At 47.9% G+C, this 25327-nt stretch overlaps 2 protein-coding genes and 1 long non-coding RNA gene across 5 annotated transcripts in view; 1 reads left to right on the top strand and 2 right to left on the bottom strand.

The window, feature by feature from the left end:
- Positions 1–7076, bottom strand: part of LOC144730364 (caskin-1-like) — a 413671-nt gene extending 406595 nt beyond the window's left edge. Inside the window, exon 1 of the mRNA XM_078611135.1 lies at positions 6199–7076. Coding sequence (XP_078467261.1) covers positions 6199–6292 — 94 coding nt within the window. The 5' untranslated portion in view covers positions 6293–7076. The remainder of the gene's footprint in view (positions 1–6198) is intronic.
- Positions 7077–12775: 5699 nt separating this feature from the next.
- On the bottom strand, positions 12776–24011 carry LOC144730363 (uncharacterized). The gene is made up of 2 exons (XR_013587812.1): positions 23488–24011; positions 12776–13272 (listed from the first exon to the last, which is right to left on the bottom strand). It is a non-coding gene; the product is annotated as an uncharacterized LOC144730363 (long non-coding RNA).
- SPATA20 (spermatogenesis associated 20) overlaps positions 22846–25327 on the top strand; it is an 81536-nt gene continuing 79054 nt past the window's right edge. For 2 of the 3 annotated variants that reach the window (XM_078611132.1, XM_078611131.1), the window contains exon 1: positions 22934–23665. In XM_078611132.1, the coding sequence (XP_078467258.1) occupies positions 23493–23665 (173 nt within the window). In that variant the 5' untranslated portion in view covers positions 22934–23492. The other variant, XM_078611133.1, reaches the window with a different exon arrangement.

Below are 25327 nucleotides of genomic sequence, written 5' to 3'. Positions count from 1 at the left end.
GATTCATATTCTAAGAATATCTAAAGAAAGCTGTCTATGGTGAGGACCAAACAGTTTCAAAGACAATGCATATTACTACCAGAGCATGTTTTTTTCTTTGCATATTCACCACAGGTATATATGTGGTTAATGCAGACGTGATTCCTTGCAAAATGTTTCAGTTTGGCGTTTTAACATCTTGACACCTAAATTTTGATTGAAAGCTTTTGTCACTGCAGGGATTCATATTCTTGGTTCTTTCGGTAAAGTCACGTAGAAGGGAAATAATAAAATAAGAAAAATATTAAACAATATCTTGACACGTGTTTTATTGCCAGAATGGGTAAAACCTAGTCTTAGACATTGGCCACCGCCAACCAGGATTTGAACTCACAACCTTCCCATTGCGAGCCGCTCGCTCTTCCACCGAGTCACCTGGCCTGAATGTTGGTACATTTCGATCGTATTCGAGCACGTGATCTTATAATAAGATGGGGGGGGGGGGGGTAGCAGCAGGACATTGTGGACACTCTGTACTTTACACGACTGCTTTTTCATTTCCAGTGGCCTCATTCCAATCCGTACAAATATTTTTTGTTTAATAAGTTACGTGCCCTCTCTACTGGGCATATTTAATAGCTATTGCTGGTTCCCTTTTCAAAAGTCCTCGAAACATAGTCCACCTCGATTCATCTTCGGGTTTCCCCCATTGCCGTGAAAATCATTTGGCGGAGCAACTCATTTGCTGGACAGGGTGTCAGCTTGTTTGAAAGCCTCTTTGAAAGTGGTGCCAGTTCCTTTTTATAGCTTTATATATTGTGCTCTTTTGCACAACATTCCGAAGGTGCCACAGCGACATTGGAATGGCAAAGCTTTACTTCTGCAGGGCTATGTCCCCGGCAGCAGGGTATAGCACGACAAAATCTAATACAATCGAACCCCTCTCAACGACCACCCCTGTTAACGACTCAACGCTTAACGACGGGCCTCCATACAGCCCAATGCGTAGTATAGAGTAGTGTAGTGTATATAGTAGTGTAGTATATCGTAGTGTAGAGTAGAACACCTCTTAACGACCTCTTAACGACCACCGCTATTAACAACTAATCGCTAAACGACGGCCCTCCATAGAGCCCAATGTGTCCGCTTACCGACCATTCCCCTGTTAACGATGGGCTGTTGTAGGTACAATAAATATTAATTGATGCATTGATTAACCATGTTTCTTTCAACGTGTGTTTATAATGTTGTTAGTATCTTCATGTATTAATATCCATTGTTTAAATATGATAAAGTACGTTTTGTTGGGGTGAAAAAGGGTAACTTTCGTGCTATCAGAACGAATTAAGCCTTTAACGTGTATTTCCTATACTCGCTTAACGACCAATTCACTTAACGACCGGTTTCGTGGAACCAATAACTGTCGTTAAGAGGGGTTCTGCTGTATCGTACTCTACTTTGCTCCCATGTATATGCCCCCACCTACCTCACCAAGCTGCACTGACCAGCGTGGTGAAATTCGGTCAAATAGCCCCCCGCGACCCGCACAGCATTGGGAAGCTCTCATCCAGCAGTGGATTACTAAATGAGAAGAAGATTGCACTGCGCTAATGACTGCAGTTGCCTTGCTTCTCTACTGCTGGCCAATACTTTTTGCATCTGAGCTTGCAGCTGGATCAGGCTGCTGTGCACTTGCGTGAGCGTTACATTGATTGGAGCTTGCAAAGGATTATGGGTGTGTCTCAAGATTCCGTTTGCTTTAGCACACCTTAGGGTAAACTAATTGGCAATGAACAGCTGCACACAGAGATCATCTGCTGAATGATGAAAATGACAGCGATGGGACGGAGGGGATCCATGGTCTGGAGTTTGATCACAACAAAACATGGTCAGGGCAAGTAGCCAAACGAATTAAAAACCCCATCTTGTATGCAAGGATCATAAACCATCACGCAAACTGCGGTTATCCTCGCAGCAGCAACTCTTGGTTAGCCATCGCACTTTCAGATGCACTTCTGTGGCCGTCTGGAACGCTCTTCCTTCCGACATTCCGAAGCCACTTGGAGCGATGCACTTTTAAATCATCTCGATTGAAAACGAATTTCTTTTGAATGGCACGGTTGGCTACGTACAGTGCGGAAGAAGTTCAACATGCATGCACGCATCGTGCATCTTGATGTTGTTTACCATTAAGTGTGAGCATCATAACACGACAAGCACAGGCACAATAATCCGCAACATGATTACTTAGCACCTACAGAAGCATGTGCTCCACATGGCCTTTTCAATCAGATTATAAAAAATCACAACTCCAAATTGAATCTATCTTAGATGCTGATCTCAAAAACTGGCAATGCAATATTATGTCGAAGAATATATTTAAGTAAAAAAAATAATACATGCATATATGGCTCTACATGTATGTTTACATTACCCAAACTTCCCCCAAAAACACATCGGACTTAATCGGAGTGTGTAAGCAAGAGGGAAATACCTCAATGTGAGATACATCACAAACTTGTACAAGGTGCCAATGAAGTTACACGAATCTGGTCACATACACACACGCCGACCGAATAATAACTTTTGCTTTAAAATACAGGGGAAATCGGTGTGCTATATAATCCGTCAAACAAATCGTACTTATAATTCCCTTCATCAAGATGCAAATTTTAACGTGGCTTTGAAAAAAAATGTCCTGTGGAATAATCTTGATATCTCTGAAGCATTTATGGCTCCTAACTTATCTTTTTCTCCACCATCCTTCTGCTCCCTGGCTCCTCCAGACCGATGGTTGCAATCCCAGAAGAGCTGCACGATAATTCTCAGCAACATTCACACGACCCTGGCAGCCAATACATTGCTTTGTCTTTCAATAACAACACTGCTAATAATGCTTCTGAGAATGTATTTGTGTGTGTGTGTGCATAAACTAAGGCTGCTTTCTTTATTTAACCATTTGCATTTTGGTGAAGAGGCCCATACAGTACACGCAAAAACATGTTTTCTTACATTAAAAATAAATATCGCTCACCACATTTGTCATTTACACTGCCGTATGTCAAAATATATAAGTATGTTGATCTTTAAGGCAATTACCCTTCTCTGGAGCAGAGCAAACGCAAGTGTGTATTTAATTTCAAATTACAATTGCGTCATGACAGTCGTGTCGTGATGCAGGCATGTCGAGTTAACAACCAGTCAACAGCCCTGGAAGATGACACCACAGAACTACTTCTGAAGTGAGTTATTTCAACATGTATTGTCTTAGTTAGCCGGGCAGTGCCCTATGCGGCATGCACGTTAGTTTACAGAATGGCAATGAGCCCATATAGTGGCACACAATGTTTACATTTTATCCATCAGTGTTGGGCTCCGCTAAAACCGGAATGAGCCAATCGTCATTCTGTCGCTTTTGAAAGGCTAATTTAATCCCCTAAATTCTGAGATAACGGCTAAGTACCCTGGCACAGACATCATCCCTCTACGAGCCGTCCCAACAAAATCTGCGCAGCAGACGTACAAGGAGACAGCGTTATTAACTGTGATGTTAGCAGCACAGCGAGACGCATGGAATAGTAAAATTGTCTGCGGTTGGCTCGGCAAGTTGCTTGTCTTGCGGTTCGGAAGCGATGAAACACAACCTACCACGTATGAACGAAATCCCAAAGAACCTTCAAACAGGAGGGGGCAGCTAAACATGACAGGACACGGTGAGAACGACCGCCGGGCAGCTATAACATCAGCATGGCACGGTGAGTGAGTGCAACAATCAACATTCACCTCCACGTTGTGTGTGTGCATCCATCCGTGTGTGTATGTACGCCTCCACGTTAGTCCTCCATTCATGCCGCCGTGTCCACGTTGACAGCCTAACGGCTGTGATATATTCAGTTTTGTGAGAACACAGCCGCGCTATCGATGTGCGTGATTGTCAAGGCACGAACCAAGCAATTGTTGAACATAAACAACGTGTTGCAGTCTTCACACTGCATAGCGAGGTAATAAACCAAAAATCCCACCGTGCAATGTCGCGTATGCAATAAACGACGTTTTGGGCAATGGGCCCTCCTTCATTTGCACGTTGAAAAAAAATCACGCTATCAGAAAGGTCCCTTGCCAGTGTTATTGACCAAATGTGTTCATTTTTGTCATCGTAAATCGTGCACCCCTGCCAACGGAGCGGCAGCAACAGCAGCAGTATCGCCAAACCACGTGTGCGGTGCATGTGGGGGCAGTTTAAGGAGACGCCGATTAAGCCCACAAACCTTTTCGTTTGGACACGCGCACGATGTCCCGACGGACCAACAACGCTGACCGACCCGAGCCACGTGTCCACTGAGCTGTCACCCTGGGCCGAGCACACACACACACTGGTGCGTGTGTGCGTGCTGGCGTTCAGCACGTGTGGCAGTGAGTCTGAAGCACATTGTGGTACTGGGAGTACGCGCAGCAGTGCATCCTGGCATGCCCATTGCCTGTGTGTGTGTAAGGTGTGTGTGTGTAAGGCGTGTGTGTGTAAGGTGTGTGTATGTAAGGTGTGTGTGTGTGTAAGGCGTGTGTGTGGAAGGTGTGTGTATGTAAGGTGTGTGTGTGTGTAAGGTGTGTATATGTAAGGTGTGTATATGTAAGGTGTGTGTGTGTAAGGTGTGTGCGTAAGGTGTGTGTGTAAGGTGTGTGTATAAGGTGCATGTATAAGGTGTATGTGTGTAAGGTGTATGTTTGTGTATAAGGTGTGTGTGTATAAGGTATGTGTGTATTAGGTGTGTGTGTATATATAAGGTGTAAAATATATAAGGTGTGTGTGTATATATAAAAGGTGTGTGTGTATATAAGGTGTGTGTGTAAGTGTGTGTATAAAGTGTATGCGTGTATATATATAAAAGGTGTGTGTATATAAGGTGTGTGTGTAAAGTATGCGTATAGCTCTCCGATGTGTCTTTCAGAAACGTCAGCTCCCTGAAGTAGCTCCCAACACGTGGTGCGAAACGTCGGACAGCATGCCGAACACCACGCGTCATTAACGCGATAACGCACGGGAATCGACACAATCGCACAGCCCCCGTTAAAACACAAGCAGCAATTATGCATATCTCTGCATATGTACACATCACAGATGCGTTATACAGCTGCGTGTGTTCGCAGAGTGCATTCAAGGTATGTACTGTACACTATTCATAGCACTGTGCGCGCCCAATGTTGCCTCTTATAAAGTCTGCCGCTGTATGCACGAATCTGTGGGAATTACCCCGCAGAATTCAAGTCTTGTTATTGTCAACGCAGGGCCTCTTTGCTTTTTCATTCACGTTGCCTGTTCAATGCGATATCTCAAATGTCTACCGATTTCCCAACGGAGTTGAGACACGCACTGACGGTCAATAACGCAGAGTGCACAGATACGCGGGGGGGGGGGCATCATACACGCAGAGGAGGGAATTCTGAGCAACTTTTCAATATGAACGGATTCGAAGATGTTCACCGAGCGTCGCACGCCGCGAAGTTATCATCGCAGGAATCTCGAAACTTCACTTTCTCATGCGCACACTGCCTGTGAAACCCTACCGAACACACACACACGTGTTGTGGTACGCGTGTTGCAGCCATCCACCAACACACACACACGCGGAGTGCGTGCGTGCGCTTTAACTCAGCCCGGGAGCTGTCCGGGACTGAGCTCTGGAAAAAACTCCCCAGGGTGGGTTAAGGATGAGGGTAGAGGGGGGGGTGTGTTCCCCTCTCCCTCACCCACCGGGAAATATTTCATGCGAAATGAATCCGTGCATAATACGTTGCGTGCCTGTCCGTCTGCATGCACAATCAAAGCATCTGTACACACTACTGGCGAGGCGTTGTACTCGCATTGTAATCGTTGTGGCTTGGCTCTCCGACACGCAACCGGTGGTCTGCTGTGCCAGTAACGAATTGGCCACGTTCTGTTGACGTGACAATCCTTACTAATTGGCTGTGTCGGGTGGTGGCGGGTTTAACGACACACATTGATATATTTACGCGATCTCACCCGAAAACACACGCACACACAAACCTCTCTCGTGGATGACATTGGTCGCGAAAACCAGCTCACGTGTCAAGCATGTTGCGTATCATGATAACCTCCCAGATGACCGTGCGTGCGGCACACACGTGTTCGCCGCAGTCGCGCCAGGCATGTTTACCCACGTGTGGAGGAGGAAGAGGGGTGGGGGGGGTGTCAGTACTCACTCGCTTTGCCGGCCTTATACTTGTTGATTATCTTCTGCACCGCGGCCACATCTCCGCTCTTGGCTGCCTGGATCAACTCTTGATCTTTTCCCATTGCGACGAGCGGTCCCGGTACGGGTTGTGTGCGTGTGCGCGCACCGTCTACTTTAAAAAATAAATGTTATCCAATTAATTGGTAGTAGGCTGGGGCGGTGCGGGGGGCAGCTCTTTACTAACCACGTAGATGTCTTCCTGAGGTTGTCAACAGCTCAGCAAAGTGGAACGATCACGGAATGCCGACGTTCACCATCCCTCGCCTTCACGCGAGACGCACGCATCTTCGTCCTCGTCTCACGGTGCTTTTCAAGTCCCTCTCTCAAACCGCGTCGTGCCGCGTGCCCCTTTAAACGTAGGCAGATTTCTAATTGACGTTGTCGCAGCACCGCCCGTCGTCCTAGACTGTCGCCACACGGTATAGGGGTTGTTGTAGATACTGCCTGGGGCCACAAACCCACAACACCCAAACCGGTTGCCGCTAAGCGACCGGGCTTAAGCCGCTTGCCTGCTCCTCCAAACCGATTCCGATTTCAATTCTTGCCGCTCCGTCTTCCCGTGGCGCCTGTGTTGCTGGCGTCTGTGTGTGCGTGCGCGTGTGTGATTCTACAATAGTACAACTCCCGCTGCCAACGCGACTCCCCCCCAAAAAAGCCACTGCCGCTTCTCCTTTCTTCGTGTTCATCCACCCCACACCTCCTCCGTAGGCACGGCGAGCTTTTGACAGACCAGCGGACTGCCCGCCTCTGCCTGTGCGCGCGTGTGTGTGTGTGAGAGTGTGAGGAGCGAGCGTGTGTGTGTGTGAGAGTGTGTGAGCGAGCGAGCGACCGTGCTCGTTGTGCTTGGAGGGGGGCGGAGGCGGCGGGAGCCGACACGAAAGCCCAGAGAGCAAAGTGAGCGTCCAATGAGTGCACAGGGGAGGGGGAGTCACGGTGCGCCTCTGTGATGTGCGTCTGAAACGCACGTGCGCGTGTGTGTGTGATGGAGCGTGCGTGTGTGTGAGTGTGTGTGATTGAGCGTGTGTGTGTGTGATGGAGTGTGTGTGTGATGGAGTGTGTGTGTGTGATTGAGCGTGTGTGTGATTGAGCGTGTGTGTGATTGAGCGTGTGTGTGATGGAGTGTGTGTGTGTGATGGAGCGTGTGTGTGTGTGTGATGGAGCGTGTGTGTGTGATGGGGCGTGCGTGTGTGTGTGTGATGGAGCGTGTGTGTGTGATGGAGCGTGTGTGTGTGATGGAGCGTGCGTGTGTGTATGATGGAGCGTGTGCGTGTGTGTGTGATATAGCGTGCGTGTGTGTGTGTGATGGGGCGTGCGTGCGTGTGTGTGTGATGGAGCGTACGTGTGTGTGTGTGATGGAGCGTGCGTGTGTGTGATGGAGCGTGTGTGTGTGATGGAGCGTGTGTGTGTGTGATTGAGCGTGTGTGTGTGTGATGAAGTGTGTGTGTGATTGAGCGTGTGTGTGTGTGATGGAGTGTGTGTGTGTGATGGAGCGTGCGTGCGTGTATGATGGAGCGTGCGTGTGTGTGTGTGATGGAGCGTGCGTGTGTGTGTGATGGAGCGTGTGTGTGTGTGTGTGATGGGGCGTGCGTGTGTGTGTGATGGAGCGTGCGTGTGTGTGTGTGTGATGGAGCGTGTGTGTGTGTGTGTGATGGAGCGTGTGTGTGTGATGGAGCGTGCGTGTGTGTGTGTGTGATGGGGCGTGCGTGTGTGTGTGTGATGGAGCGTGCGTGCGTGTGTGTGTGATGGAGCATGTGTGTGTGTGTGTGTGATGGAGCGTGTGTGTGTGTGATGGAGCGTGCGTGTGTGTGTGATGGAGCGTGCGTGTGTGTGTGTGATGGAGCGTGCGTGTGTGTTTGATGGGGCGTGCGTGTGTGTGTGATGGAGCGTGTGTGTGTGTGTGATGGGGCGTGCGTGTGTGTGTGTTGGAGCGTGTGTGTGTGTGATGGGGCGTGCGTGTGTGTGATGGAGCGTGTGTGTGTGTGATGGAGCGTGTGTGTGTGTGTGTGTGATGGGGCGTGCGTGTGTGTGTGATGGAGCGTGTGTGTGTGTGATGGAGCGTGCGTGTGTGTGTGATGGAGCGTGCGTGTGTGTGTGTGATGGAGCGTGCGTGTGTGTGTGATGGAGCGTGCGTGTGTGTGTGTGATGGAGCGTGTGTGTGTGATGGAGCGTGTGTGTGTGATGGAGCGTGTGTGTGTGTGTGATGGGGCGTGCGTGTGTGTGTGTAATGGGGCGTGCGTGTGTGTGTGTGTGATGGAGCGTGTGTGTGATGGAGCGTGCGTGTGTGTGTGTGATGGAGCGTGCGTGTGTGTATGATGGAGCGTGTGTGTGTGTGATGGAGCGTGTGTGTGTGTGATGGAGCGTGCGTGTGTGTGTGATGGAGCGTGCGTGTGTGTGTGTGATGGAGCGTGCGTGTGTGTATGATGGAGCGTGTGCGTGTGTGTGTGATGGAGCGTGTGTGTGTGTGTGTGATGGAGTGTGCGTGTGTGTGTGTGTGTTGGAGCGTGCGTGTGTGTGTGATGGGGCGTGCGTGTGTGTGTATGTGATGGAGCGTGCGTGTGTGTGTGATGGAGCGTGCGTGTGTGTATGATGGAGCGTGTGTGTGTGTGTGATGGAGCGTGTGTGTGTGTGTGTGATGGGGCGTGCGTGTGTGTGTGATGGAGCGTGTGTGTGTGTGATGGAGCGTGCGTGTGTGTGTGATGGAGCGTGCGTGTGTGTGTGTGATGGAGCGTGTGTGTGTGATGGAGCGTGTGTGTGTGATGGAGCGTGCGTGTGTGTGATGGAGCGTGCGTGTGTGTATGATGGAGCGTGTGTGTGTGTGTGATGGAGCGTGTGTGTGTGTGTGATGGAGCGTGCGTGTGTGTGTGATGGAGCGTGTGTGTGTGTGTGTGATGGAGCGTGCGTGTGTGTATGATGGAGCATGTGCGTGTGTGTGTGATGGAGCGTGCGTGTGTGATGGAGCGTGCGTGTGTGTGTGTGATGGAGCGTGCGTGTGTGTATGATGGAGCGTGTGCGTGTGTGTGTGATGGAGCGTGTGTGTGTGTGATGGAGTGTGCGTGTGTGTGTGATGGAGCGTGCGTGTGTGTGTGATGGGGCGTGCGTGTGTGTGTATGTGTATGTGATGGAGCGTGCGTGTGTGTGTGTGTGATGGAGCGTGCGTGTGTGTATGATGGAGCGTGTGTGTGTGTGTGATGGAGCGTGCGTGTGTGTGTGTGTGTGATGGGGCGTGTGTGTGTGTGTGTGATGGGGCGTGTGTGTGTGTGTGTGATGGGGCGTGTGTGTGTGTGATGGGGTGTGTGTGTGTGTGATGGGGCGTGCGTGTGTGTGTATGTGATGGAGCGTGCGTGTGTGTGTGATGGGGAGCGGTTAGCGCCACGCTGCGCTACGAACCCAGCGATCCGGGTTCGATTCCCGCTCACGGCCAACTACCGGTGACGAATTATCTGAACCGGTCCTGCGCCTCCCCTAGATCGACTCAGCCTCAATATGAGTACCTGGTGCGCTGTGTAAACATCGCCACCGGGGAGACAAAGGCGGACGGGCGTGGTGCTGGCCACCCACCCCCTCGCGTGCCGTGCCGGCCTTCTCGCTTAACAGCACTTGCCCCTAGTCTTTTACAGGCTACACGGGGGATCTTTGTCTTCATGTGCGCGCGCGCATGTGTTAAATTACTGCACGATCAGTGTGTGTAGTGTGTGTGTTCAATCACTGCAAGATAAGTGTGATGTGTGTGTGTCCAGTGTTCGATACGTGTATGTTAAAATCACTGCATGATCAGTGTGTGTGATGTGTGTGGTGTGTGTTTAAACGTGGGTGGAAGCGCATGTGCGTGTGATGTCTTTAAACGTGTGCGGCGTGTGTGAGTGCGCGTGTGTCTTCGGCTCAGCCGTAATGAGAAACCTGGTTTTGGTGTCAACATCAGAACTGGGGAGACAAAGTCGGCCGGGCGTGGTTCTGGACACAGTTCCTTGCCTTCGTAGGGTGCTCGCTAACAGCACTTGCCCCAAACAGTCTGTATAGGCCACACGGGGGATCTTTGTCTTCGTCAAGCACTGCACGATCAGTGTGTGTGTGCGATGCGTATGTGTTCAAGCGTGGGCGGGTGTGTGCGTGTGTCCGATGTCGGGGGGAGCGGTAGTGTAGCGGTTAGCGCGCTGCACGACGAACCTGGCGACCCGGGATCGATTCCCGCTCACGGCAAACACCAGTGACGATTATCTGAACCGGTCCTGGGCCTCCCCTAGGTCGACTCAGCCTCAAATGAGGCGGTCGGGCGTGGTGCTGACCACCCATCCCTTGTGTACCATTCCGGCCTTCATAGGTGCTCGCTAACAGCACTTGCCCCAACAGTCTGTTCAGGCGAAACGGGGGATCTTTGTATTTTGTGTGGGTGTCTCCAATGACTGCACAATATGTGCCTGGCTGTGTGCTGTGTTCGCTGAAAATCCGGTGCTCGCTAACACGACTTGACCTCGACAATATGACCACTGTGTTAAAACGGAGAGATGTATGTGTGTGAGAGAGCGTACGGATGGGATGTGCGTACACACAAATGATGAATGCACAAATCTAAAGGGGAGGAGGGTGGGGGGTGGATTGGTTTGCGTATTCAATGTCCCCACACAGCATTGCACTGCTGCTCGATTTAAACAGTGAACCCGTGTGAGTGAATATGGAGGTAGTGGCCGTGAATGCGCGTGCAATTAATGCACGAATTAAGGCGGTGTGTGTGTGTGTGTGTCTGTGTGTGTGTGTGTCTGTGTGTGTGTGTGCGTGCGTGTGGTGGGGAGCGGTAGTGTAGCAGTTAGCGCGATGCGCTACGAACCCGGCGACCCGGGTTCGATTCCCGCTCACGGCCAACACCAGTGACGATTATCTGAACTGGTCCTGGGCCTCCCCTAGGTCCAATCAGCCTCAAATGAGTACCTGTGAGATGTGTAAACATCGCCACTGGGGAGACAAATGCGGCCGGGCGTGGCGCTGGCCTTAATCGGTGCACGCTAACAGAACTTGCCCCGAAATAATTCATCAAGGCTATAAGGGGGATCTATGACTTTGTTTAGTGAATACACGGGAGTGTGTGGGGTGTGTGGGGTGTGTGGGGTGTGTGGGGTGTGTGGGGTGTGTGGGGTGTGTGGGGTGTGTGTGTGTGTGTGGTGTGTGTTTTAACGTGTTTATGTGTTCAGCGAATGCAAGTGTGTGCTTGTGGGAGTTTGTGTGTGTGTGTGTTTTCACGTGTATGCGAGTGTGCACACGAGATTGTGATGTGTGTGGGAGGTATTGACGCGGCTGGTGTGAATTTGCTCTCTGAATGAGAGCGGAGAGGCACGCTGCCTGCACCTTCTTGGACATCTATGTCAATAACAATCATAGCAATTCATGTTTACCCTAGTTAGCCCCGCTGAGTTTCAAGACTGTTTCAAAGAGGAACGCGCATTGAGAGATTTTGGTCAAATTCCATTAGCGAGTGGTTGGCAGGTGTATGCGTTCGGCCAATTCTATTGTGCAAAAAAACCATCAGCAGTTCCTGAAGAATTGTTAAGACAAGAAGACCACGCTGTATATACGGTGACAAACAGCAACTTCCATCTCCTGGTCACACCTCTGAGCCCCACTCCTACAACACCCGAGTCTCTTTATGCATGTACGTGTGTGTCAGTCACTTGGTGGCTATACATTTTCGCGTGTACGATTAAATTAAACGCACACAAAACGGAACACCATGGGCAGATACGTGTTCAACGTGGTTGTGGTATTATGTTGAGGTGTGCGAAGGGGCCGTCCATAAATGACGTCACGCGATTTTGGACGATTTTGACCCCCCCCCCCCCCCTTCGTCACACGGCGTCACAAAAAGTCAGATCCCCCCTCAAATATGACGTCACAAAGCTCTGACCCCCCCCCCCCCCCCCAAATAAAAATGCTTCAAATCGCTTTAAACTATTGTCATTGTAGTGCGCATTTAATGTGGCGATGCACTCTGATGTTGTTAGAGGAAGCATTTATTAAAAAGTATAATTAATTAAGTAGAATGTGTTATCTATATTTATTTAAAGTTGCGCATTTTGATGTGACGTCACATTTCTCACCCCCCCCCCCCCCCAGGTACGTGACGTCATTAATGGACGGCCCCTAACGTGTGGGGAGGTTAGCGCTACGCTGCGCTCCGAACCTGTCCCACCCCGAGTTCGATTCCCGTTCACGGCCAACACCGATGACAAGTATCTGAACCGGTCCTGGGTCTCCCAAGAGCGAAGTCAAATCAGCCTCAAATGAGTACCTGGTGCGGCGTGTAAACATCGCCACTGGGGAGATAAAGGCGGACGGGCGTGGTGTGCCATGCCGGCTTTCACAGGTGCTACTCGCTACTAACAGCACTTGCCCGAACCGTGTGTTAAGACTACACGAGGGGGTCTGTGTGTGTTGTCAAGAGCGTTCGTGTACGTGGCAAGCGCACTGCGCTAGGATCCCGTTCACGGCCAAGGGGCCGTCCATAAATGACGTCACGCACCTGCGCAACTTTAAATAAATATAGACAACACGTTCTATTTAATTAAATACTTTTTAATAAATGCTTCCTCCTACAACATCAGAGTGCAGCGCCACATAAATTTTGAAGCATGTTTTTTTTTTGGGGGGGGGGGGGTAGAGCTTTGTGACGTCATATTTGAGGGGGGGTCTGACTTTTTGTGACGCCGTGTGACCAGGGGGGGGGGGGGTCAAAAAACCTCCAAAATCGCGTGACGTCATTAATGGACTGCCGCCAACATCAAGTGACAAAACCCCTCTCTGGCTTCCCCTACGTCTACTCAGCCTTCAACGAGGACATTAGCTCTGGGGAGAAAAAGGTGGCCGGTGCCTGGTACAGCACGGGCTACATCGCCTCCCCCGTGTTGCCTCGTCGGCCTTCAAAGGAAGCTTGCCAACAGCAAACTTGCGACTGGCCTATACGGGGGATCTTTGTCTTTGTGCGTGGGTGTTCGTGCGTGTGACTGCATGCAGCTCGCTGGCGCCCCCATTCAGCTCCGTCCACTGCTCGTCACATCTGTAAAGGAAAAGAACACCCACTTATATAATCGTAACAGTAACATCAATGCGAGATAGAAAACCTTGCGTTTCAAACAACACACACGCACACACAAACGTGTACGAAAAGCGCACAGCCTTAATTGGACATTATGTAAAAACCATGAGCGGTTCCTGAAGAGCTGGTGGTGACCTCACACGAAGAAGAACACAATGTCAGTTGTTCAGGAACTGCTGATTGTGTTTTTTTTTATTACTGTACGATTAAAAATAAATTCAACGTGTGCATGATGAAAAATAAGAATTAGTTTTAGCTCTTTATGGAAATTAAACAGGTGTTAAGATGGCAAAACCCCAAATAGATTCCTTTTGCATTAATCACACAATCTTGGAGCAAAACATACAAACAAACATGCTCTGATTTCTTATCTTTCATAATTTTGGATACTGGCCAAAGGGTCTCATAGATGACGGTCTACATGGTGTTGTGTGTACATTTGGTTGTTGTTCATGTCTTGTTATGTACGTTTTGTTGCATTTCATCGTGCATTGAATTACAATCATCGAGAGATAACAGTGGTCTACAGCCAAAATTCTTCCGAAAACACATTCCTGCCGAGGGAGCTGGTAGGAACGTTGAGTTGCTCGGTCAATGGTGGCAGATCACTGTTACAACTCAGTGGGCTCACATGACATTGACTTCTCCAAGACAGAGGTTCTCTGCAAGCCATCTGGCTATCATGAGAGATTCGTTCATGAGGCGATCCACATATACAAACACAGAGACAATTTTAACCGAGAAGATGGATTCTGGCTTAGCAATCATTGGAAGGACGTAATAAACCATTTCGATACACATTAGGGTGGGTAGAATAATACATAGTGTTATATTAAAATGTATAAGGTATAGGGTGGTTTATAGCAATACAGTATATAATTTAATGTTGGGTCTATCTATGGCAGTATATAGTACGGTATATGCTCGTGTGATGTAAGAGAATAAAGTTTAGATGGAAGCATATTATATAATTTTTACGACGTAGAAGTGTAATGTATTACTTGCTGTTAGTAACTCAGCTTATTGTAGAGTATAGTAAGTATACTGATGGTGCTATGCAGTTTAAACTTTAGTTTTTTATGTAGTTTATACTTTAGTTTTCTACGTGGTTGTTTAGTAACTGCAGCTACATATCATTAACATTCCTTTCCTTTGTTAATGCTACTCCCTGCACCCCCCCTTGGTGCTGCTGATCCTGCATAATGCATGGGCATAATATGACTTTGAAACCCCCCCCCCACCCACCTCCTACGCATTTCCCATGAATATGCTAAATTCCTCTTCATATGCACATTCTTTTTGTTAAGGCGCTCTTCCACCTCCAACCCAGCTTATATATAAGCTCCTAGCTTGGTAGTGTCTCATTCTTCACCTGAAGACGGCTGCTTGCGTTGTAGCCGAAACGTCGTGAGAATTATTTTATTTTATTATGTTTTATTTTTATTATTTTATTACTTCCCTTCTACATGACTTTACCGAAAGAACCAAGAAGATGAATCCCTGCAGTCACGAAAGCTTTAAATCGAAGCTCATAATTATATTGTGTTTCGTATAATATGTATATGGGTCCTAAAAGGGGCACCGTGGTGGCGAGATGTTAACTAGCTTGCCTGATATACAGGGGTCGTGGGTTCGATCACAACCCTGATGGCTGTATATTTGGAGCTTGCATATTCTCTCCACGGCCGTATGGATATTTCTCCAGATCATCCGGTTTTCTCCTCCACATTTAATTTAGAATCAACATGCGTTTAGAGTATTTGGCTGCTATAAATGTCCACGTGATCAGCCACTTCTATCATTCGTGGACAGGTCACTTCCAAAAAAGAGCTATATCGCTCAGTGGGCCTTACCTGATGAAATAAAAATAGTAGATAAAATATCGTACAAAGAGGGCCCTTGCCTATACACGCCTGGCAGTTCATCAGCATGGGTTGTGTAGTGACATAGCGCCGACTGCTGTCCAGCAGCAGCAACTCCCGTGGACAGTTAGCGCACACGCCGTCGAGCATATACACGGCGTGTGTGCTGGCAGGGCGGAGGAACTGGGGCAAGGGTCACGGAAGACCTTATTGGGAAGCCCCTGGAACCCGCTAGTGGGTTCGAGAAGGGAGGCGCGGTCAGGGTGGAGCCAGGGTGGAACCACGCCGTGCCGAGTAGAATAAAAGCAGCGGAGAAAAAGAGCTCTGGGCTACCAGTTCTGGGAGTGGACTCGTATCGCCGTTGTTGTCGTCTTCGCCGCCTTCGTCGCTGTTGCCTTGACTCGATAATTGCACAGCCGGACAGTTCTCGGCTGTCTCGGTCGACCCCGTCGGTGCAACGCGGTTAGGGTTGTGTCTAGGCCGGGCTGTACGGCAACGGGAGCGAGAAGGAGGCAATCCTGTGTGTGAACGGCCGAAAGGTGTTACAATAAAAGGTGCCTCCTGCAACTACCTCGTCTCCGACTTGTGCTACACTACACTTGCATTGAATCAGTGCCGGTGAAAGTATGCATTCCCAAAAGGCTGTGGAGCCAAAGGGTTGGGTAAAATATTACTTTTGCCCGTCCAAGGATGGGTGTATTGCAGTAAATCTGAAACTTGCAAGCAAAAAGCAGACTGCGACGTGATATTCATTGTATCCATTCGTGTGCAATTTGTAAGGCCGCGGTGACACAGACTTATCTCATTGAAAGGTTATAATCCCTTGTTCATCATGACGTTCTTTTTAGTTCTACATCTCAATAGCGTTATGGAGATCGCGTGATGTGAGGGTTCTGCCTTTGTAGTGATGGTTATAAGTTGACGCTGAGGAGGGGGGAGGAGGCGCCTTGCCCCCCCATGTAGGGTGACGTTACCCGCTAATTATAATTATTAATGGAGGGGGGGTGTCCATTTGGAGGACATCACCTGTTCATGATTATTAATGAGGGGGGCTGTTCGATGTGGAGTGACGTCAGCAGCTCATGATTATTAATGAGGGGCAGGTCCATGTGGAGGACGTAATCTGTTCATGCTTATTAATGAGGAGGGCTGGTCAAAGTCGAGTGACGTCACGCGCGTTACACACTGACATTCTTGGGTAAATATAGTAGTAAATATAGAGGGATATCGTCTGCGAATGTGTTTTTTTTTACTTTTGAACTAGTGTTCAATCGTATCATATGTAATATACCATTAGCCATACACGCATATGTGTGGTGTCAATAACGGTATCGTTCAACAAAAAACATTAACAATTATAAATCAGTTTGCCATTTTGCCCGACAATTTGGACCTGGTACTGCTTGTCCGCTCTATAATTTACAATAGCATGTCATGTAACGCGAGCTCTGTGCAAAGCTCATACAATGGCTAGGCCATTGGAGAGGGGATTGGTGACAAATCTCTTCCCAACTCTGACTGTGTCTCCACTGACAGGAATGTGAATCTGCGCTCCATAGACAATGTAATGTTTAACACGTAGGCATTCGCGACCGATATCCATAATATAGCGGTTTCTTTTGGTTAGATCGCGTAAACATAAATGTGTCGTTAAACCCGCCACCACCCGACAGCCAACTAGTAAGGTTTGTCACATAAATGAAACATGGCAATTCGTTACTAGTTCAGCACATCGCTGTGTTGTAGAATAAACCCACTAGAATTGTAAATGTTGTGGGGGCGTCTTGTGGGACCTTTTTGCCAGTATCAAAGTATTAAAAATTATGAAAAGGTTTTACCCTTTCTGGCAATATATGCTTTGTCCGGTGTAGGTTAATCAGTTTCAAAGACAATACATCTATTATCAGAGTTTGTTTGCATGTTCACCACAAGTACGTGTGGTTAATGCAGACTTAATTCCTTGCAAAAGGTATCTATTTGCTATTTGTATTTCCAGAAATGGTCAAGCATATTATTATTTTTCGTAGATGGTTGTCGTTGGCAATAAAACGTGTAACCACCCTTGCAGTTTGCACGTCTCTGCGGATACTTGGTGGCAGAATGTTCACCAGAACGGGGAGCCATGGAGTGTGTGTTGGTTTCAGTGTTACGCCTATGATGCGCATTGCGTTATTAATTGTGATGTCATGAGATGGACAATGGATGGGGGGCTGAGCTATGGGTTCCAGGCTGAGTCGCTTAACTGAGAATGTCCTAACTTTTCAGCCTGTGTGTCAAACGTTCTCTCAACAAAGTTTGTGTAAATAACTTAATAATGGATGACACCGTTGTGGACACCCTGTACATCATATTCAAAATAAATACATTTACATTATTTATATCTAACGTTTCCAAATGTCAAGCACATATTCCGATCTAAGTTTAATAATAGCCTTACATATTTTGTGAATTGTTTTTATTTCACTGTTTGCTGGTTCCCATCAATCATGCTAATTGCTTATCAACGATCGTGCTTAGAATGCAAACAAAAAACTTTGTCACCCACAATTCAGAAATCATCTCATAGTTATCCAGTGTCCAAATTTGGCAAAATAGTAAAAAATCCCACAAATTACTAGTTTGGGATTATACACAAAGCGATAATCACCCCCTACTGCCAAACTAATGGCCCAGATCACTCTTTCAAACGAGACAATTGTGGTATCTTAAGTTCGAAACGGGTTAAAAAATTTTACTTAAAAACTTGAACTTAACCATTGTCAAGCCAATGAAATCCTATTTTTAAGAGCATCGAAATCCAACTTTGTTGGACAAAATTGTGCATTAGCTTTCGGAGGTTATAACGTGGTTTTCCATGACATATTTCGGTCCAACGTGCAAACGGGTTGTTGGTGTTGTTCAAAAGGGTCGTATTTCATTGTGTTTGCAATTTAGATTCTATCAGCGTCTGGGAAGTGTATCCCCATTATAATTTCAATGCAACTCGTTGTGCATGCATGTGTAGTGGGCACGTGACGACAGCGACGGTTGAAGTAGAGGCAACACGTATTTATTACAGCTTCACACTCAAAGAGGTAACGGCCTCTTCACCCGCTACTCTCAGGGGAGGTATTCCCACTCTGACTCGACTACTCTCAAGGGACTCCCTGACCTGGCCCATCCAAGGCACAGGTCTCGACCACCAGCCACACGAAGCCGGCCCTTACAAAGACATCGGCTCCGAGGCTCTGGGTCGCACCACTGGCTTGCTCTGCCCGGTCCTTAGAAGGACAGTGGGTCAAAGGAGTCCCAGGGTCTAGCTAGCTGGACTTCAGTCTTCAGCTGGTTCTTCGTCTTCGGCTTGTCCCAACTGACTTCTCTCTCTCAGGGTCTCGCCTTTTATACAATTCCCCACCAAGGGGCGGGGTTCTGTGGGATCACACACACCCCCCAGCCCCCTCCCCCCGAGCGGGGTCCCGGCTAGGGATATCACAACCGCCCCGCACAGATAAGTAATGGCAGTTAACTGGAGCTGGTGTGCGCGCGTTTCAATACCACCACCACACATGCACCCTCGTCTTGGGATTCCACCAAGGAGCATAACAAGTTGAAAGGTGCAGCCCTGAAATCACTCGCTCATGCCACTGCTAGCAGAAAGGCTTCCACTCGAGGGAGCTCTAAAGAGCCCCACTATAGTGGTTATATGGCCTATTATTTCACACTGACCAGGCGTCCTGGAGGAGGTGGGAGTATCCCACACGTTTCCCCACCACACAATGTGGTGTGCTCATCTTGGCGAAGGGATTTAAGGAACGTGTGCATTATTTCAACTGCCCTGCAAGGAGATGAAATTCTAACTGGCAGCCTTTGGATAGCAAGTCCAGTGTGCTAACCATAGCAGTATTCCTACCAGATTTTCTCACCAATATTGCAAGCCATTACTATAGGTAATTTTAATGCTTTGAATACTTACTGTATTATATTAAAATAAAAATGTTTACGAATGGACTACAGTATTTATTTGACTCTCATTATCAATGTTTACCATATACATTCATTGCACTCATTGTTTTATTTTATTTTAGTAACCCATGTTAAATACACGTTAATGTTGTATAAATCGTAATAACATCATGATAAAGACTGTTGACTTAATTTAAAATTAGTTGTATGATTGCTAATTATGCAAGTTGTTTTAAAACTACCACGATTCCCAATGACTGAATTAAGCTAAGAACAATGACTGGGCTACATTAATTTGAACCGACCCTCTCCGAATGGGTTACCCTGGAAATATGTCCAGGACAGCTCTCGCCATGGATATGCCCACGAGTCACGTGTCTGCTGCAGTCTACCAGCGACCCGGGAAATCTATCAGTGAGAAATTACTGTCATTCACACCAAGTCTCAAGGATTACCCTTGAGTCTCAAGTATTACCCTTGATACAATGTTGAGTGTATCACAGCCGTGCATTAGGTTTGCATGTTGTTTGTTTTTATTTACTTGTTTAAATAAAAAAAAACCCAATTAGCACTGGCAGCAGCTGTAAATGGTTCAGGTTCTCGTGTTAAGGGTCGGCTCAAAAAAGTGTTGTCATTGCTCACAGTCACAGCCTCGTTGTGAGAGAACAGCAGGGAAACGAATCACAACGATCCAAGATTATTTGTTACATTTAATACTGGTAGGAACTTCCTTGGTTACACCAGCCCACAGGGGATTATTGTGTTCATCGTGCAGGGAGGGGCTGGGTGGGGAGGGAGGGACTGGGTGGGGAGGGGCTGGGTGGGGAAGGGAGGATGGGGAGGGGCTGGGTGGGGAGGGTGGGGAGGGGCTGGGTGGGGCTGGGTGGGGAGTGGGAGGGATGGGGCTGGGTGGGGAGGGGCTGGTCCCCCCGTGATGCCCTTATAAAACTCAACGTGTAACCTACTCACGCCGGCTTGTGCCCGCCCTCACAGTCGGGCATATTTGCGGAATACACCACGCCGCCGTTGACCTTGGCCATTGACCGAGCAACCCAACGTTCCTACCAGCTCCCTTTGCAGGAATGTGTTTTACTCGGAGTGTATTTACTGAGTGGTTCACATGAGCCTATTGCTGCTACGTAAACTAATTCAGTAACCGGACCCCTCTTCTCCAAAAGTAGACTCGTCTTTGCCTGCTGTGTGAGAGTTTAACGTTTCTGTGCATCTACTAACACGAGTTTCCCTCTTAGTTTCTTGGGGTTTGCCTCAGTTTCTTGTATACTTGTATTTCCCAACGATTTTAAGTGTGGTGGTGGGGGGGGTCTTACTGATTTAACCGTTTGGTCTTGATATGTATAGGGCTGTGTATGCAATTGTGTTCGCTCATGACCGAGCTGAATGTAAAATTCTTTACGTGTGAATTTTATTTGAAACAATGGGGGGGGGGGGGGGGGGTGGAAGCCTAGAATTGCAATCCCAGAATCCCTAGTGGTGGTGGCTCAGCAAAAATCAATTCTGTTGTAAAAAGTGAAAGGGCTATCAGCAGCTTACTAAGCGATACCACGAGAATATCAAGTACGACGATAATCGTTTGTGAAAAAAATATATATACATATACTTGTTTGGATATATCCAGGCCAGTGGCCAGTCCATTAGCAAATGAACACCACTTTCTAGGAAGTCAGCAGTACAATATAAAACAACACAATTTGTATTTATCATTTATCATCATCAGCCATAATAAATCTACTGCTGCATGAAGGCCCCAGGCCGCATCCACCTCTCATGATCCTACGTAAGTTGCATTTGGGGAGGTATTACTTGTTATTATTAATTACTAAATTTAGTCGGTAGATTTCGGGGTGGTGGTGTCTGTACTGACAATTTTGGCCAAAAGCTACAAATGTTATATATTCTGATTACAATTTGTGGACGAATTCATATTTTGTTGTCAGAGAATAAACACAGTAAATAGAATGTAGTTGAACGACATATCATGTCCTGTGGTGGACGATGCACTATGTAATATTGGCTTGGGCAGGAAGCGTCCATGGCTCGAGATAATTGACGATGGTGAAGAATCATAACAGAGTGGCAGTTAAAAGCGAGAACGCGTCCAAGAGTCCGTCTACCTACCGGGTAAGATGGAGCAATGAAATCAGCACGTGTGTGCAGGTGCTATAGGTGGGTTATTACCAGAGGTGGGACAAAGTCATTGTTATGCAAGTCCAAGTCGAGTCGCAAGTCATCAAATTCATGACTCGAGTCTGACTCGAGTCCAAGTCACATGACTCGAGTCCACATCTCATAGGTGGGACAAAGTCATTGTTATGCAAGTCCAAGTCGAGTCGCAAGTCATCAAATTCATGACTCGAGTCTGACTCGAGTCCAAGTCACATGACTCGAGTCCACACCTCTGGTTATTACGTTTCGGGATCGTGTGAGGCGGCGAACAGCTTGGGAAGGTCTTCATCCTGACGATGATCGTGAGAGATGATGACGACTTAGGGAGACAATCATCCAGGAGTGAATGGACAATGGCTGCTGATGATTATTGAGACCATGAAAGATGGCAGTCACTTTGGAGAAAATCATCCAGCAGTGGATGGACCACGGCTGCTGATGATTATTGAGACCGTGAAAGATGGCAGTCACTTGGGGAGAAAATCATCCAGCAGTGGATGGACCACGGCTGCTGATGAGTATTGAGACCGTGAAAGATGGCAGTCACTTTGGGAAAACTTCATCCAGCAGTGGATGGACCATGGCTGCTGATGAATATTGAGACCGTGAAAGATGGCAGTCACTTGGAGAGCCCTTCATCCAGCAGTGGATGGACCACGGCTGCTGATGATTATTGAGACCGTGAAAGATGACAGTCACTTTGGGAGAAAATCATCCAGCAGTGGATGGACCACGGCTGCTGATGAGTATTGAGACCGTGAAGGATGGCAGTCACTTTGGGAAAACTTCATCCAGCAGTGGATGGACCATGGCTGCTGATGATTATTGAGACCGTGAAAGATGGCAGTCACTTTGGGAAAAAATCATCCAGCAGTGGATGGGCCACGGCTGCTGATGATTATTGAGACCGTGAAAGATGGCAGTCACTTTGGATAAAATCATCCAGTAGTGGATGGACCATGGCTGCTGATGATTATTGAGACCGTGAAAGATGGCAGTCACTTGGGGAGACCTTCATCCAGCAGTGGATGGATCACGGCTGCTGATGATTATTGAGACCGTGAAAGATGGCAGTCACTTGGGGAGACCTTCATCCAGCAGTGGATGGGCCACGGCTGCTGGCTGATGATTATTGAGACCGTGAAAGATGGCAGTCACTTGGAGAGCCCTTCATCCAGCAGTGGATGGACCACGGCTGCTGATGATTATTGAGACCGTGAAAGGTGACAGTCACTTTGGGAAAAAATCATCCAGCAGTGGATGGGCCACGGCTGCTGATGAGTATTGAGACCGTGAAAGATGACAGTCACTTTGGGAAAACTTCATCCAGCAGTGGATGGACCATGGCTGCTGCTGATTATTGAGACCGTGAAAGGTGACAGTCACTTTGAGAGAAAATCATCCAACCACGGCTGCTGATCATTATTGAGACCGTGAAAGGTGACAGTCACTTTGGGAGCCCTTCATCCAGCAGTGGATGGACCACGGCTGCTGCTGCTGCTGATGACACATTGTAAACACGATGTGAAATCAGCTGTCCCCCCCACCACGCAAGCTATATATAAGTACCGTACTGAACCGCACATCGTGCGCACCGCTCTGGTCGTTACGGTAACGCAGCGGGCAAGGTTCGTATTGCGCAATGGACACACACCACGGCACGTCTAATTTATACTGCCAAAACGTGAAATTTTAAGTTACAAAAAAAACACCTCGACGCAAACTGCATTCGTTCGCGAGGCTCGCTGGGAGGGAGTGCTCCTGTGAAACGCATAGTTTGTTGTTGCTGTAAACGCGTAACGCAACATTGTTTTATTGCAAAGTTGAATACACTTAGAGGCGTGTAAATGGTGCAGTGCAGTGGACGTATTCGCACAGTCAGCAGCAGCAGCGCTGCACCGTGATAGCCGTATCTCGATTGAAGTCGTTAAGTCTTGCCTAAAATGTAGGCAGGACTTAAAAACATTATCGTAGCAAGGCTAAACAATTGTCAACGCCGTTAGTGCACTGCCGTGTACGCGTTTCACCAATGTTGTAGTACTCGCCGGACGCGCGGTTTGCTGCAAGGCCGCGCTTGTACTGTATCACGATTGTCTCATATTGATAGCGAACACACGCGAGTGGGAGTCTGATCGTCGTTAACACCGTCAATCAATAAATTTTTAATTGTTACATTGGAGAACGTCACCAGCGATGTTGTCGTGGCTCAGAAGGCTTGCGAGCGCGGCCGCGGGCCCTACGCTCCGTACCGGTGCTCGGATAGTGGCGCTGCCGGGTCGGGTGGCGCCTTCCCCGGCCGAGGCGGCAACGCTCGCCGGTGCCTCCCGGCCCGCGCCCGGGGCCAGTAAGGAGGCGAGAACACAGCGGTGGGTCACGGCCTCTCGCATTTTTGCACCTTTTAAGTGGTCTACGCTTCACGTCGGGATGCCCGAAAGTCATTGTCGTTAGCCGCGGGTCAGTTTCCACTGCTGGATGAAGGCCAGAAATATCATCACGGCGATGGGTTTCTCCTCCCCCCAGGGAGTTGTTGTTTTTAGGTCTTCCGCGATGATGTCAAGCTCGGAGAGCCCTGCCCAAAGGCATCTCTAGGATTCTACTAGAGTCCACTGGCAATGTTAAGCCAAGGAGAACGTTACTTGAAACGTCTCGATTATCATCGAGGTTGCCTCACGTGTGTGCGGGAGCTAAGGACGACGCATTGAACAACAACAAAAGCAGTTCTTAGGCTGGCAATATGAACATCTGCCATTACCACCGAAAAGACAATCACCCAGGAGATTGAGTGACTCAATCAGATCGAGTGCAAGGTGCTAGGGGGTGGGGGAGTGAATCGTTATATCGGCGTTAAGCGATATTTTAATCTAGCAGTGGCTTGATCATGGCCGATGGTGTTGTCAGACGCTCAGAGAGCTAAAGTCCCCAGGATGTGTTAATTGCACGTTGTTGAACTTATTTAGCACCGTACGTTGCCAACCGTGCTAATGTGGCTGTGTAAGCATCAGGCAATAACAACTCAAAGAATCATAAATGTGCCTTAATCTGACTGGGCCTCTGGCAATAACACTAAACCATTAACACACCCTAGAGATACCTTTGTATATGACTTGTTGAGTTTCTGGCATTATTAACACACAACCCTTGAGAATCGTAAAAAAAAGTGTGTTATCCACTTTTCATCAAACATTTATTCAAATGAAATTGACCAAACATCCCAAATGCAGGACGCACCTCGCGTGTTTTTTTCCGCATTAAAATGTAACTTTCGATACATGGGTGAGGATCAAAGTTACAGATCACATTTGCAAATGTGGTTTTATCGAGCACTTTAAAACAGGCCGCAGGTTGTCCACCCATAGCTCGAGGTTAATTTACTTAAATGAGTATCTAGTGCAGGGCGTAAACTTCAGGACTTGGGAGACAAAGGTGGTTGGAAGGGCATGGTGCTGTTTACGCCACCACCCTGTATGCTGCTATTGTGACCTTAATAACTGTTCAGTGATGGCACTTTTCCCAAACAGACGCTGACGACTAAATGTGGATCTTTTCCTTGGTATGGGGGTGTATGTGTGCGTATAATAAGCGCGTCTGTTTTTATGTATGTCAGCAACGCGTAGATAAATAAGAATATGTCATAATCTCATGTTATACCATATTTGTTCCTTCAGGTGCATTGCCTTACATTCCATCCCCAAAAGTTGTCATAAATTACAATAATGTGCCTTGATAAATGTGCCCGTCCCCCCCCCCATTCTTGTCTTACTTAAAATGTAGGATATTTTTTCTGATTTGTGTTTTCCTTGTTGCTTGTTCTTCATGGATATTTGTTCGAGGTACAATTAAAATGCTGACGCAGAACAGTAATAGTACATATGCCATACTAATTAGCCGTAAGTGCATCATTGAATATAAATGAGAGTGTAGGGGTGACCCAATTAAGTAAAAAAACACAATTGTCACTTAGCATAATTGCTGATTCCTTGTGGAGTTAACCTGCTTGTATAGTCAAGGGCCCCGTATACAGGGCACTC

This window comes from Lampetra planeri, chromosome 35 (genome assembly GCF_965212315.1).
Source record: "Lampetra planeri chromosome 35, kcLamPlan1.2.h2, whole genome shotgun sequence".
NCBI lineage: Eukaryota > Metazoa > Chordata > Hyperoartia > Petromyzontiformes > Petromyzontidae > Lampetra > Lampetra planeri.
Note: the sequence above shows the minus strand (reverse complement) of the source record. Positions and strands in the feature narration are given on the sequence as shown.